The 15,994-nt window shown below is 40.0% G+C and overlaps 1 protein-coding gene and 1 pseudogene across 2 annotated transcripts in view; one reads left to right on the top strand and one right to left on the bottom strand.

Moving 5' to 3' along the window:
- ALDH9A1 (aldehyde dehydrogenase 9 family member A1) overlaps positions 1 to 15,994 on the top strand; it is a 37,767-nt gene extending 21,773 nt beyond the window's left edge. For both annotated transcript variants that reach the window (XM_063625036.1, XM_063625035.1), the window contains exons 7-11: positions 8,480 to 8,668; positions 8,902 to 8,989; positions 10,767 to 10,908; positions 13,102 to 13,214; positions 15,077 to 15,994. In XM_063625036.1, the coding sequence (XP_063481106.1) occupies positions 8,480 to 8,668; positions 8,902 to 8,989; positions 10,767 to 10,908; positions 13,102 to 13,214; positions 15,077 to 15,171 (627 nt within the window). In that variant the 3' untranslated portion in view covers positions 15,172 to 15,994. The remainder of the gene's footprint in view (positions 1 to 8,479; positions 8,669 to 8,901; positions 8,990 to 10,766; positions 10,909 to 13,101; positions 13,215 to 15,076) is intronic.
- LOC134734778 (small ribosomal subunit protein uS15-like) lies at positions 6,213 to 6,683 on the bottom strand (annotated as a pseudogene).

Here is a 15,994-nt window from a genome sequence, read left to right as displayed (position 1 = left end):
CAGTGGTGTGATCTCGGCTCACTGCAAGCTCCGTCTCCTGGGTTCATGTCATTCTCCTGCCTCAGCCTACCGAGTAGCTGAGACTACAGGCACCTGCCACCATGCCCGGCTAATTTTTTGTGTTTTTAGTAGAGACGAGGTTTTACCGTGTTAGCCAGGATGGTCTGGATCTCCTGACCTCATGCTGCACCTGCCTTGGCCTCCCAAAATGCTGGGATTACAGGCATGAGCCACCACGCCTGGCCTCAGCCAGCTAATTTTTTTGTATTTTTAGTAGAGACAGGGTTTCGCCATGTTGGCCAGTCTGGTCTTGAACTCCTGACCTCAGGTGATCTGCCCACCTTGGCCTCCCAAAGTGCTGGAATTACAGGCATGAGCCACAGTACCCAGCCTCATTATTTATTTTGATGCTAAAATAATTGCAGATGGCTGGTGGGAATCCCTTTCTGTGACCTTTTGATATGCCCTCATTATTCTTTGAATACTTCATTACTTTCTGACATAGCAAAGTGTTCCAGACTCATCTCATACTTCCCCTGGCTGCGCTCTGGAACCAGCCATTTATCTGAAGGAGCCCTGTTTCCATTATTGTTTATCTGTTTATTATTAATTTTTGAGACAGGGTCCTGCTCTGTTGCCCAGGCCGGAGTACAGTGGTGCTTTCTTGGTTCACTGCAACCTCAGCCCCCCCAAGGTCAAACCATCCTCCCACCTCAGTCTCCTGTGTAGCGTGCCACCACATTCAGCTAATTTTTGCATTTTTTGTAGAGATGGGGCTTCACTGTGTTGGCCAGGCTGGTCTCAAACTCCTGGGCTCAAGTGATCCATGTGCCTCGGCCTCCCAAAGTGCTGGGATTGCAGGAATGTGCCACCGTGCCTGGCCTGTTTTTTTTTATTTTTTGTAAATTATTTCTTTTGTGATTTAGAAGGACCATCTTCAAACCAGTACAAGTATTTCATAAATAGTATCTGGTTGTTTTCTAACCAGTTGAGTAATTTGTTGCACGATAAGCCATCTCACATCTTTCAGCAAGAAAAACACTAAGTCTGAACAGTAAAGACATTACACAGTGAGTTAGGACACAATTAAAACCTGCTTTAAATATTTTTTGGGGGGAGAGGACACCACAGTTCTCTACTCAATAAAGAGAAACAATTTTGCAGTCCAGAGGCCTTTTATTTTTTACACCTATCATGCCATGAATTCATAGGGAATAGGTTCCAGCAACTCAGGCTCCTTCCCATTGGTTCTCACACAGTGGGCTTCCCTGGGTGGAGTAGGCTGGTGCTTCAGCCGAACCCAGGTACCTTTCTCTTTGGCTTCCTTCTTTTTCTGATCATCTTCTTTCATGCATTTCAGAAGCTATCTTGGGTTTTAGAGTGCTTAATGTGCTCAATGTGCACATTAATTCTCTTGGCAAGAATTTTGCCCTTAATTTGTTTACAACAGTGCCAACAACATGCTGGGTAACATTGTAGACTCTTCCAGTTTTGTCCAGGTAATGCTTGTGGGGCATTCCTTTTTGAACAGTACCCATTCCCTTAATGTCTACAGTATTGCCTTTCTTATAGATTTGCATGCATGTGGCCCAAGGAACAACTCCATGTTTTCTAAAAGGCCTAGAGAACATATATTGGGTACTTCTCTTTCCCTGTGTTTGTCATTTTGGTGAATTACTGGAAGACGGCAGTACCGACCAAAAGCCCTGGTTCCATTTAGTGGTAAATGGTATTTAGAAACCAAGATCTGAGTGCCAGGCGTGCTTATTGCTACTGGGGTATCATTGCTTCTAGGCCCTCTCAGAGGCCAGTGCTGGGAAATACATGTTTGTATATATGTCTGTGCACATATCTATTTCTGTACCTGTCTATCTACATAATAATAAGTTCATCCAGATACTTTTAATTACAGTCTAATATGACAGGGTTCATTTCTGCCTTCTCCCTTTCCATGTTTATATTTCTTCTCTGACAGAAATTTGACTCCCATTATCCACAGTATGTTTATCTAATTGGTCATCATAGAATACACTTAGTATTCTAATAATAGTAGTTTCAGATTTGTAAATCCATACCTCTGTGGAAAATAAACCTAATTAGAGCTCAGAATTTTTTTACAGTTCTTTTTATATTTAGCCTGAGGGTATAGTCAGAATACTGTGTTCAAAAGTTACTTGGGTCAGTTCTACCCTTCCTTCGCCCTCCTTCAGTGTGGTTATGATACTCATTTAAAATAACAGATTCATTTGTTTGTGTTTGTATTCATTTGGGTTTTATTTTCCCCATCCTTGCTGATTTTAAAATTTTATTTTGATTAGGCGAAACACAAACATGGTTCTAAACATCAGAATTTTACAAAAACAGATACTCAGAAGTGTTACTGCTCCCCATCCTGTGTACTCTGTTTCCAGTACCTCCTTCCCACCCAGTTTTATCCATCTCCTGTGGGCAACCAGTCTAATTTGTTTCTAGTTTTTGCTTCCTGTGTTTCTTTTTGCACAAATGAGTAGGTACTTGTATATTTCTTATTCTTCTTTCATACACAAAAGGTAGCACATTAGAGGTACTCTTTTGTACTTTGCTTTCTTTGCTATGTGTGTGTGTGGATGGATATACACACACAAAGAATACATATAGTATAGAATATATACAATAAATATATAGAATATTCTACATAATCTGTACTATGTATATATTCCTTATATATATATATAGAGAGAGAGAGAGCACTAAAAATAATTGTGACGTAATGTGATTTTATTTTATTATTATTATTTTTTTGAGACGGAGTCTCACTCTGTAGCCCAACTTGGAGTGCAGTGACACGATCTTGGCTCACTGCAACCTTTGCCCCTGGAGCTCAAGCGATTCTCCTGCCTCACCCTCCCAAGTAGCTGGGACTAGAGGCATGCGCTACCACACCCGGTTAATTTTTTTGTATTTTTAGTAGAGACAGGGTTTCACCATGTTGGCCAGGCTGGTCTTGAACTCCTGAGCTCAGGCGATCCACCCGCCTCGGCCTCCCAAAGTGTGGGATTATAGGCGTGAGCCACCGCACCCAGCATGAGCCACCATGCCTGGTGTGATTTTAAATATGTATCACAATTTATCCGTTCATCTGGCATTGGGGTTATTTCCTTATCTTGGTTATTATGAATAATGCTGCACTGAGCATGGGAGTGCAGATATGTCTTTAAGGTACTGATTTCATTTCCTTTGGTATATACCCAGAAGAGGAATTGCTGAATCATAGGATGGTTCTATTTTTAATTTTTTTTTTTTTTTTTTTTGATTCCGAGTCTCACTTAGTTGCCCAGGCTGGAGTAAAATGGCACGATCTCAGCTCACTGCAACTTCTGCCTCCTGGGTTCAAGTGATTTTCCTGCCTCAGCCTCCTGAGTAGCTGGGATTACAGGCCTGTGCCACCATGCCTGACTAATTTTGTATTTTTAGTAGAGACGGGGTTTCTCCTTGTTGGCCAGGCTGGTCTCGAGCTCCTGACCTCAGGTGATCTGCCCACCTCGGCCTCCCAAAGTGCTGGGATTGCAGGCATGAGCCACTGTGCCCAGTCAATTTTTAATTTTTTAAGGAGCCTCTATCCGGTTTTCCTTCATGGCTATACTAACTTACATTCTTCCCCCTTTTTTTTTTTTTTTTTTTTTTAGTGAAAGGAAGTTTATTAAGAAAGTAAAGGAATAAAGAATGGCTACTCCATAGGCAGAGCTGCCCCAGGGGCTGCTGGTTGCCCCTTTTTGTGGTTATTTCTTGATCATATGCTAAACAAGGGGTGGGTTATTCATGCCTCCTCATTTTAGACCATATAGGGTAAAATGATGTTGCCATGGCATTTGTAAACTGTCATGGTGCTGATGGGTATGTCTTTTAGCATGTCGATGCATTATAATTAGCATATAATGAGCAGCAATGATGACCAGCGGTCACTCATCGCCATCTTGGTTTTGGTGGGTCTTAGCTGGCTTCTTTACCACTGCCTGTTGTGTCAGCAAGGTCTTTATGACCTGTATCTTGTGCTGATCTCCTATCTTACCCTGTGACTGAATGTCTGACTTCCTGGGAATGCAGCCCAGTAGGTCTCAGCCTTACTTTACCCAGCCCCTACTTAAGATGAAGTTGCTCTAGTTCAAACACCTCTGACATTTCCCCCCTCCGTTTTATAAAAGAACCCTTAATCCTAAGGGTTGCAGAGGGACAAAGATCCATCTTCTGTAAACTTCTTCATGCTGAATAGGGGCGATGATATTCCTGCCTAATTATTAGGGTCTCTTGTATTTAGGGTAGAGAGGAGCTCAGTCAGAAAGCGTCAGGGTGAGGGTCGCTTATAACTCCGAGTTCCGACAAAAGGTAATATCCAGAGTTGGTCAATCAGTGCTGCAGTCTGTTTCTTTTGGGTTGGAGGGTCTCCTCAGTATTGTCCCTTCCATGGTTTGCCAGAAAGATGTTACTGGAAAGGGGCCCTGATCCAAACCCCAAGAGAGGGTTCTTGGATCTTGTGCAAGAAAGAATTCGGGACAAGTCCGTAAAGTGAAAGTAAGTTTATTAAGAAAGTAAAGAAATAAAGAATGGCTACTCCATAGGCAGAGCAGCCTATACTAATTTATGTTCTCACCAGCAGTATACCAAGATTCCCTTTTCTCCACATCCTCACCAACACTTGTTATCTTTTATCTTTTTGATAATAACCATGTGTTATTATCAAATAGATGTGAGGTGATACCTCATTGTGATTTTGATTTGCATTTTCCTGATGATTAGTGATGTGGAGCATCTTTTCATAAACTTGTTGGCCATTTTGTATGTTTCTGGAAATATGTCTCTCCAGGTCTTTTGCCCATTTGTAATCAGAGGTTGTTTTTTTTTTTTTTGCAGTTGAATAGTGTGAGTTCCTTATATATTGTGATCATGTTTTTTTGTGTGTGGTAAAGCATAATGTAAAATTTACCAATTTAACTGTGTGTGTATGTGTGTGTGTGTGTATTTTATTTTATTTTTTTTACTTTTTGGAGACAGGATCTTACTCTGTTGCTCAGGCTGGAGTACAGTGACATCATCCCAGCTCACTGCAGCCTCAACCTCCCAAGTCAAGTGATATTCCCACCTCAGCCTCCTGGGTAGCTGGGACTATAGGCATGTGGCACCATGCCTGGCTAATTTTTGTATTTTTTGTAGAGATGAGATTTCGCCATGTTGCCCATGCTGGTTTTGAACTCCTGAGCTCAAGCAATTCTCCTGCCTCAGCCTCCCAAGGTGCTGGGACTACAGGTGTGAGCCACCACACCTGACCTTTTTGAACCATTTTTAAGTGTAGAGTTCAGTGACATTTAATACATTCACATTGTATACAACTACCATCATTATTCATCTCTAGAACTTTTTCATCACCCCACATTGAAAACTGTACCCCATTAAATAAAAACTCTGTTTCTCTCTTCCCTCAGCCTCTGGTAACCACTAGTCTAATTCCTGTCTCCATAAATTTGACTATTCTACGTACCTCTTATAAATGGAATCATACAATATTTATTATTTTATGTCTGGCTCGTTTCACTTAGTATAATATTTTCAGGTTCATCCATGTTGTAGCATGTGTCAAAATTTCTTTCCTTTTTAAGGCTAAATAATATTCCATTGTATGTATGTATACACCCACAGCACACACACACACACACACACACACAGCACACACATACCACATTTTGTTTATCCACTTTTTAATTTGTGAACACTTAGGTGGTTTCCACCTTTTGGCTGTTGTGAATAAGTTGCTATGAACATTGATGTACAGATACCTATAGTAGAAGTATCTGCTTTCAGCTCTTTTGGGTATATATCCAGAAGTGGAATAAGTGGATCATATGATAATTCAGTGTTTAATTTTTTGAGGAACCACTGTACTGTGCCCTACAATGGCAGCACCATTTTACATTTCTACAAGCAATGCACAAAGTTTCCAATTTCTCTACATCCTTGCCAACACATGTTATTTTCTTATTTTCTTGCTTTCTTTGTTTTTGATAATAGTCATCCTAATGGGTGTGAAGTAGTATCTCATTGTGGCTTTGATTTGCATTTCCCTAATGATTATTGATGTTGACTGCATATGTAATTGTATAAGATATTGCCAAATCCCTCTCTAAAAGGAAATGTTGCATTTTTGTTTTTTTTTGTTAGTTAAGCAATTATTTTATTGCTCAAGTACATAGACGAATTTATGCAACCAGGGCAGAGGCTGTATATGATTCATATTTCCAGCTGGGACAGAGGACTCACTTGGTCTTATAATATCGAGCCAAACAGTGAATCCGGCTCTCTATCAGAATCAGACGGAATTTAGCATCCTTATCCTTTCTGTTCCTCTCAAGAAGCTTTTGAACAGCAACTGCGGCCTTAATTAAATGGTAGAGATCTTCAGGGAGATTAGGAGCAAGTCCCTTAGACTTAAGAATTCTTAAGATTTTATTGCCTATCACAAATCGTACTTGCGCAGCACCATGTGACTCTCTCAGGATCCCACTGACTTGTGAAGGAGTCAGGCCGTTCTTGGCCAGTTTTTAAATCTGCTCCTTAATGTCGTCAGATGTCAACTTCAGCCAAGTGGGGACACTGCGGCGATAGAGCAAAGCTGACTTGGACAGGCCCTTCCCGGAAGTGTGCATGTGACCCATGATGGCAGCTGTCAGGCAGCAAAAGGAACATTCTTACTAACGATGCACGAGTACCTACTTCCTCATAGTGTTTCTTAACAGTATAGATAGTCACAATTTTAAATTTTTATCAGATAGATGAGAAGTGGTATTTCAGTATAGTTTTAATTTCAGTTTGTTTGTTTGTTTATTTATTATTTTTGAGATGGAGTCTCTCTCTGTCACCCAGGCTGGGGTGCAATGGGACGATCTCGGCTCACTGCAACCTCCATCTCCCAGGTTCAAGTAGTTCTCCCACCTTAGCCTCCCGAGTAGCTGGGACTACAGGTGTGCGCTACCACACCCAGCCAATTTTTTGTATTTTTAGTAGAGATGAGGTCTTGCCATGTTGGCCAGGCTGGTTTTGAACTACTGACCTCTAGTGATCCACCTGCCTCAGCCTCCCAAGGTGCTGGGATTACAGGCCTGAGCCACTATGCCCAACCTAGTTTTACAATTATGAATGACATTGAACATCTTTTTCAAAATTCACATATAATAAAATTCACATTTTTGGTATGTTATACTATGAGATATGATTTTCCATTAATTTTTAAGAGTTTTTTTAAATTAGTGATGATAGCCTTTTATCTGAGATAAATGTTGCAAATAATTTTATTCCAATTTTTTAATGGTCTTGGCTTAGTTTAAGGTATTTGCCATGCATAAAATTTTTATTTTTCTGTAGCCAAATTTATCAATTTTTTTTCTTTAATTGTGTCTAGATTTTGGGTAATAGAAAACCTTTTTCTACACCTAGGTTTTAGAGGAATTACCAGTATTGTCTCTTTTTTAAAAAAAAAAGTCTCGCTGTCTCACCCAGGCTGGAGTGCAGTGACGCAGTCAGGTTTCACTGTATGTATCCTTGATCTCTTAGGCTCAAGTGACCCTCCCACCTTAGCCTTCCAAGTAGCTGGGACTACAGGTGCATGTCACCACACCCGACTAATTTTTATATTTTTTGTAGAGATGGGGTTTCGCCATGTTGCCCCAGCTGATTTTGGACTCCTGAGCTCAAGTGATCCGCCCACCTTGTCCTCCCAAAGTGCTGGGATTACAGGTGTGAGCCACTGCGCCCTGATTTCTTATTTTATATTTTGATCCCTGATACATTTGGAGTTTATTTTTATGTATGATGTAAGATATGTATCTTATTTTATGTTTTCCACATTACTGATGATTTGTTCTAGCACCATTTATTTAGTCCATCTCTGTCCTAATAGTTTAGCTTTCACTTTTATCATAGGCTAGATTTCCATGAGCAGTTGGCTCTGTTTTTGGACTTTTCTGTTCTGTGTTCTTACAGCATTTGAACAGTTTTTATGTTCCTTTCTATAGGAGGGTCTAAATAGTGATTATTAGTGATTTCAGACACAAATTTTTTAACAATCAGATTTAAGACCACAGTTCTTGATATAGTTTTACTCTTCCATTCTTAAAATATACAGCCAGATTGAGCCCTGATATGAGGAAGTAGGAGAGGTGCTGTGGGTTATATGGATCTGGTAATGGCCTTAACAAAATTTAAACAAGCAAAATAAGAACTAACTTTTACCTCAAAGGGCAGATTTTGCTTGTGGAGTGGTATGTCCACAATTATGTGTGTGATCCTTCTTATTCAGTGTGGAGACAATTTTTAGAAATGGAAATATCCTTTTAAAAATATATAGTGTCTCTTTTCAGTTTAAAGTTTTTAGATTGTATTCCTTTTTCCTTTTCCCTTTTCCCTTTTTTCTCCTTACACACATAGAAATTGATGTCTTGTGTTTGTCCTTTAGGTTTGCTGTAATGGCACAAGAGTATTTGTGCAGAAAGAAATTCTTGATAAATTTACAGAGGAAGTGGTGAAACAGACCCAAAGGATTAAAATTGGAGATCCCCTTCTGGAAGATACAAGGATGGGTCCACTCATCAACCGACCACACCTGGAGCGAGTCCTTGGGTTTGTTAAAGTGGCAAAGGAGCAGGTAAGAAATAATTGGCAGTAGGGTGGGGTTGGGGAAGATTATACTACTCCTAAATCACTTGCTTTGTGCCCTTTTCATGTTAATATTCATTTGACTGTTAGCATCCCTGGCTGTGTTCTGCTTTGTACCTGCACTGGGAAGACTATGCATTTGTTCGGGATACAATTAACATTTCAGGAATGCGTTTTGGGGTTGTATTTTTAATACAAAATATCTTTTTTCCTTCTCGGCAGGGTGCTAAAGTGTTATGTGGTGGAGATATGTATGTACCTGAAGATCCCAAATTAAAGGACGGATATTACATGAGACCTTGTATATTAAGTATGTCCTCTTTTTGTTTGCTTTTAGATGATTTGAATTAAATACTGAATAGGTAGAGATGAATATTTATAAAATATGTATATGGTATAAAGCAAGGGCTGGCAAATTATGTGGTCCTACTACTCAAGTTTAAGAAGTAGAACTACTCCATTATCTTCGAAGCCTTCTGTGTGCCCCTCCTTTAGGGCACCCATATGTATTAGTTTATCCAGGACCACAACTATTGTTCTGGAAGCAAGAGCTGAAAAATATGAAAGTGCATATTTGATTAAAAAAATTAAGTAATAAATTTAATTCCTTGAGAAAATAATGTCTTTCATGTGACCTGTAGATCATTGTATTAGACATTTTGCATTGCTGTGAAGGAATATGTAAGACTGGGTAAGTAGAAAAGATGTTTATTTGGCTCATGGTTCTGCAGACTGTACAGGAAGCATGGCGCCATCATCTCCTCCTGGTGAGGCCTCAGGAAGCTTTCAGTCATGGTGGAAGGTGAAAGGGGAGCAGACGAGTCACATGGTGAAAGAGAGAGCAAGAGAGGCGCCAGGCTCTTAAACAGCCAGCTCTGTGTGAACTCACACAGCGAGAATGCACTCATTACCATGGGGAGGACATCAAGCTGTTCATGAGGGATTTGCCCCATGACCCAAACACCTCCCACTAGGCCCTACCTCCAACAATGGGGATCATACTTCAACATGAGATTTGGAAGGGAAAAGCATCCAAACTGTATCCGTCATCAATATAATAAAACCAGTTTGTCAGATAATATACTAATCTTTTTAGAAATTACATAATTTAATAATTTTTAGCACCTCCATTCAATCTTAAAAATCTAGTTTTGAGGCCGGGCGCGGTGGCTCACGCTTGTAATCCCAGCACTTTGGGAGGCCGAGGCGGGCGGATCACGAGGTCAGGAGATCGAGACCATGGTGAAACCCCGTCTCTACTAAAAATACAAAAAATTAGCCGGGCGTGGTGGCGGGCGCCTGTAGTCCCAGCTACTCGGAGAGGCTGAGGCAGGAGAATGGCGTGAACCCAGGAGGCGGAGCTTGCAGTGAGCCGAGATTGTGCCACTGCACTCCAGCCTGGGTGACAGAGCGAGACTCCGCCTCAAAAAAAAAAAAAAAAAAAAAAAAAATCTAGTTTTGATAGTCAAGGTGTATATGGTCATCCTACTCCCACCCGTCTACTTCCCTCCTACTTCAGAGGTAACTGCTATTCTCAGTGTTGCTTTTATCATTCTTATGCTTTTCTCTATCATTTTATAGTGTATGTTAATATCCCTTACAAAAATGTTGATAGTTTTGTAGGCTTTAAACAGTTATATATAGGTTGAACCATGTTGTATAATTCCTTACATCTTATTTGGAGATAAATTAAGCTGGTTTTTGCCCCTAAGGTTGATAGTGGTGTCAGTTTTTAACAACTTTGTATTTGATGCAGTATATAACCTTTAACCCTCACTAAAAAGAACCACTGACATTTAACAGCTGAAAATCTAATGTCCATCCCATGAATTAGGTTGCAGTTATTACATTAATATTTAATAAATAGGAAAAGCTTACAATACATTGTTAAATTAAAAATATTGGGGCCAGGTGCAGTGGATCACTCCCAGCACTTTGGGAGACTGAGGCAGGAGGATCGCTTGAGCCCAGGAGTTTGAGACCAGACTGGGCAACATAGTGAAACCCCATCTTCAAAAAATTAGCCGGGGGTGGTGGTGCACACTGTGGTCCCAGCTACTCAGGAGATTTTATTTTAATGTTTGCAGCTAATTGCAGAGATGACATGACCTGTGTGAAAGAAGAGATCTTTGGGCCTGTTATGTCCATTTTATCGTTTGACACTGAAGCTGAGGTTCTAGAAAGAGCCAATGATACCACTTTTGGACTAGCAGCTGGCGTCTTTACCAGGTATGTGGAGTGGGACACTGAGAGCAGTTTTGAAGGATCGGGGCTGCAGTATCTGCTTAGATATGTAATTGATCCTATTCTCTCACTTTAGTTTGCCCTCATAGGAGCCATCAGCACTTTCTGTTTGCTTCAGGTTAAGTCAGAAGACACCAAAGTAGCATTTTGTAGTTTGCCATAAATGGCCAGAGAACCCTGCTATTGAGTTTTAAATTGAGCTCGTTTAATAAACACTTAAGATTCTGATCTATGTAAAGCATTGGGTTAGATGTCTTTTGAAAACACACATGTCAAGGAATTTAGAAACCTGTAAGTATATAAATTATGGGCAGTATTCTTCAAAAACATGATTTTTAGTGGCATTATAGTAGTTCCTAATTGGAATGCATTATAACTCATGTAGCCGTTTTTTCTGTGGTTGGATATTTAGGATATTGTTTCCATTTTAAATAATATAGTAATGTGATTAATATCTTTGTGCATAAACTTAACCTCTACTATTACAAGTAAAAATGATTTGGGAGTACAATTTCTTTGAAACCAATTGCAGATTGCTTGGTTTTATACAAACTTTGATTAGTCTTTGGCAGTAGAAGGCGGTTTGCTAAAGCGGCTTTACACTTGGGATTATGCAGGATTATGCTGTTTCTTTGGTGATACATAAAGTTCACTTTTTTTTTTTTTTTTTTTTATAACTTCGTGGTCAGGAACTTGGGAAGAAAGCCCAAGTCTCACTTGAGGACCTGATGTAATTGCTTCTCTTTGAGCTCCAAAGAAAAAATTGAGGAGCTGCTCTTTTGATTTGGGGAGTGAACAGGTTAAGCGCTCTTACTTTACTTTGCCACCCTTGTACAGGCAAAGTCCAGTTACAAAGGCGGGTAACTCCAATGTGCTATTCTTTTTTTCTTACCAGCTTTACTGGGAGAATGCACATACTGTACAATTCACCCACTTAAAGTGTACAGTTCAGCGGTTTTTAGTTTATTCATGGAGTTGTGCAACCATCACCATAGTCTATTTTTAGGACACTTTCATCATCTCAAGAAGAAACCTCGTGCCCATTAACAGTTGCTCTTCATTCCCTCTCCCCCACCCCCAGTCCTTGGCATCCACTAAACTACTTTCTATCTCCATGGATTTGCCCATTCTGAACATTTTATATAACTGGAATTATACAGTATGTATTCTTTTGTGACTGGCTTCTTTCACTTAGCGTAATGTTTTCAAGGTTCATTTGTGTTGTGGCATTTATCAGTACTTTATTCCCAAATAATATTCCATGGTATGGATATGTATCACTTTTTGTTCATCCATTCGTCTGTTACAGGCATTTGGGTTGTTTTCATTTTTGGCTATTATGAATAATGATGCTATGAACGTATGTGTACAGGCCTTTGTGTGGACATATGTTTTCATTTCTGTTGGGTGTATATCTAGTAGTGAATTGCTGGGTAACATGGTAACTTTGTTTAACTTTTTGAGGAACTGCTAAACTCTTCCAAATTGGCAGCGCCGTTTTACATCCCTATGAAGGTTCTAATTTGTCCACATCCTCACCAGCCCTTGTTATTCTCTGTCCTTCTGATTTTAGCCATCCTTATGGGTGTGAAGTAGTATCTCATTGTGGTTTTTATTTGCATTTCTGTGGGTTTTCTTTTCACTTTCTTGATAGTCTTATTTGTAGCACAAAATTTTAAATTTTGACCAATGTCAATTCTGTTTTTTTTGTCTGTTACTTTTGGTGTCATAATCTAAGAAATCTTTCCCTGACCCACGGTCATGAAGATTTATTCCCCTGTTTTCTTCAAAGAGTTTTATAGTTCTTAGTCTGACATTTTTAGGTCTGAGATGCATTTAAGTTAATTTTTGTGTGTGGTGTAAGAAAGGGCTCCACCTTTATTTTTTGCATGTAGATAATCCACTTGTTTCAGCACCATTTGTTGAAAAGACTGTTTTTCCTCCATTGAATTTTGGCACCCTTGTTGCTGTTACTTATTTTAAAGATGCCTTGTGCATGGGACTATAAAACCCAATCCATGTCTGTTTTGCCTGGATGATAAAAGATTTTAAAACATTTTGAAGAAATGAGAATTTAGTAAGATTTGAGAACCCTAGAACTGGCAGTGTAACTTTTCCTGTTAAAGTAAGTAGCCTAAGAAACTCTGAATAATGCATACATTTTTTTCTTCTTCATAGGGACATCCAGCGGGCTCATAGAGTGGTAGCTGAGCTTCAGGCTGGGACGTGCTTCATTAACAACTATAACATCAGCCCAGTGGAATTGCCCTTTGGTGGATATAAGAAGTCAGGTGAGGAGCTGGGAGGTGTGAATGCAAACCAGGTCTCTAGAGCTAGGTCGTAATTCAGACCTTATAAACCAGTATTCCTAAACCTGTCTGCATATCAGAATCACCTGGGGAAATACAGGTTCTTGGTCCTTCCCCAGATCCACTGTAGCAGTCTCTGGGAATGGAAGTCAAGCGTCTTCCCCTACCTAACACTCCCCAAATCTTTCTGGAGGGTTCTGATGTATAGCCTGGCTTGTGAGCTGCTGATAGATATCTCAAAAAGGTTTATCTTGTAGGTAGAATACTTTTTCTTCACAGCCTGTGATTGCTGTAAGCATAAAATCACTCCCTTAGGGGTTCTGTATCAGGGATGTCCATCATCATCCACTGGAGTTTTTAGATTCCATTTGGGTAAAGTGTCTTTAAAGTAATAGCTCAGTAACTTTGTTTCCTCTGTTATGTCAAATTAACAAAATCTTTAAATTTATCATTAAGCAATCAATTATAATCATTTTCATTACCCTTGATGGCATATAGGAGTGTGTTTCCTTAGCCACTGCTCATTCATTTCGTTTATTCTATAGTCAGACATATGTTACCACAACATATAAATTTGTAAGTCTGGTATATCAGGAGAAGGTTTGAGGCATCAGGAGTATAGCCAGAACCCTGAGGTTCTTTCTTTGGAGTTTGTTGCCTGTAAATATTCATTTACATATTTCTCATGCGGTTCTTCTAGAGTGAAACTTGGTTTGGACTTTGTCGAGGCACCATTCTAAGAGTCTGACCTCTAGTTTCTGTGGCAAATATTTACAGCCATCACAGTGTTGGCAAATATATAAACTCTAATGAACACTGATGAGATGCTGGGTGTTAATTTGACAGTCTTATTTGTCCCGGTGGGGTACTCAGAGGAGTCGTACACACAGGCACAAGTGCAGGTGGGAACCAAGGTGCCATCTTATTAACATGTAACATATAACATTACATGTTAAGTTTCTGATAGTCCCTCAGTGCAGGGAATTATTTGTTTGGAATCAGCAGCTTAGGCCTTTGAAGGGCCTCCTAACTTTCCCTTTCCTTTTGGACCATGCTATATGGAATGAGAGAGCGAGAAAGATGGCCAGATGTGCAGAGCAACACCTGGCCTAACAGGCCTGACCAGCTGTGTGCTTAGGGGATTTGGAAAGGAACAAAAGACAGAGTGAGGTCTTCCCAGGACCTTTGTGTGTGATACCATTTGAGTGGTGCTCCCTGGAAATATTTGGGACCTTGGCCTTGCCCTTAGAAGGCAGAGCCTACCTAAGTCTAGCGCAGGGTATACAGGCAGGGCCAAGGGTGGGATACTACCCTTTTAGCACAGTAACCTCACCCACTAGTAATTGGGCAGTGTCTTGGACTCTGAGTAATCAGAGGGACCTTCAGTGACCCCTCACCAACATGAGTGGGTAGGTTAAGTTAGTAGTTTGCTCTTATAGGTATACAAGAAATGGTGAATAAGCCTATTGTGTAAAGTTTTAAATTAGCATCAGCTTTCAAGGGTGTCAGGTTGATTATCGTAGAGATTGCCTTTAACACTTGATACAAAATCCAAGCATTTTTCAGACCTCAACCCAGAATAGTAGATACCTGAAATTAAGATTCATATTGGTAAGAAACAAGACCTGTATATTTCCCTATCCCTATCCCCAAAGGCCAGTGGGTCATTTTCCCCATGCCTAGCTCCATTCACAGCTAATATGTGGATTGAGGACTTTATTCTAAAACATTTAGGTTCTATATTCTTCCCTATCCCTGATTAGCAGTGCTCATCTTTGAAGATCATTGTGACTTTTCAGACTATTGTAGTGATGGCTCAACCTGACCCCTTCTCCTCCTTTCAGGATTTGGCAGAGAGAACGGCCGTGTGACAATCGAATATTATTCACAGCTGAAGACTGTGTGTGTGGAGATGGGTGATGTGGAATCTGCTTTTTGAAAACCTGCAGTGAAACCTGTTGACATGGCCAGGCTGTGGAATGATGCGAATCGGCCCTGTTTACAGAGGCAGTACAACTGAATGTTATTTTAAATCCAGAATTTTGGCATTCAGGATATGAGAATGGTTCATGTTACTCTTTTTCTGTCCATCAGCTTCGTCACTGAAAATGTGCATTAAGTTCCTTCTAGATACTAATCAAGAAAGTTGTGATTCTCCTCAAAATATATTTTTGTGAAATCTTTTAAGAGCCAGTAACATACTTCTAGAGGACAGGAAAAGAGACTAGGATAATACATCTTCCACACATTTGGCCCACTGATAATGTTAATTCTCTGGCGTATTTCAGAGAACTTGTTCCTGGCTGATCCAAGTGCAGTGGTATTTACAACTAATTGATCACAACCAGTTTGTAGATTTCTTTGTTTCTTCTCCATTCCCACTGCTTCACTTGCCTAGTCTTGAAGAAAAAAAACAAAACAAAACACCTTGTTCGTTTATAGGTTTCTGGTAGAATCAGTAGAGATGATTTCAGCTCATTGACATTTTTTTAGCTATATCCCCTTGTCATTCCATTGAGAAAGCTGACAACCGGGATAGGGAGGGGATTAGATAATAGATGGGGTCAAATTCTGTGTGAATGTTAACTTGCCTAGTAAGCACTTTGTCTCTGTTCACTACTGCGATAGAGGAAATCTATCTCCCTGTCTTGGGTCCTTGAACTACAGCCTGCTGTTTTACACCAGTGGAGCTACCCTTTAAATGTACAAATTATTTGTATGCTAATATAGTATGGTGAAATTAAAATAAATCACACTGTTAA

The sequence above is a fragment of the Symphalangus syndactylus genome, chromosome 12, assembly GCF_028878055.3.
Source record: "Symphalangus syndactylus isolate Jambi chromosome 12, NHGRI_mSymSyn1-v2.1_pri, whole genome shotgun sequence".
Taxonomy (NCBI): Eukaryota; Metazoa; Chordata; class Mammalia; order Primates; family Hylobatidae; genus Symphalangus; species Symphalangus syndactylus.
This window is presented reverse-complemented; position numbering and strand designations above follow the sequence as displayed.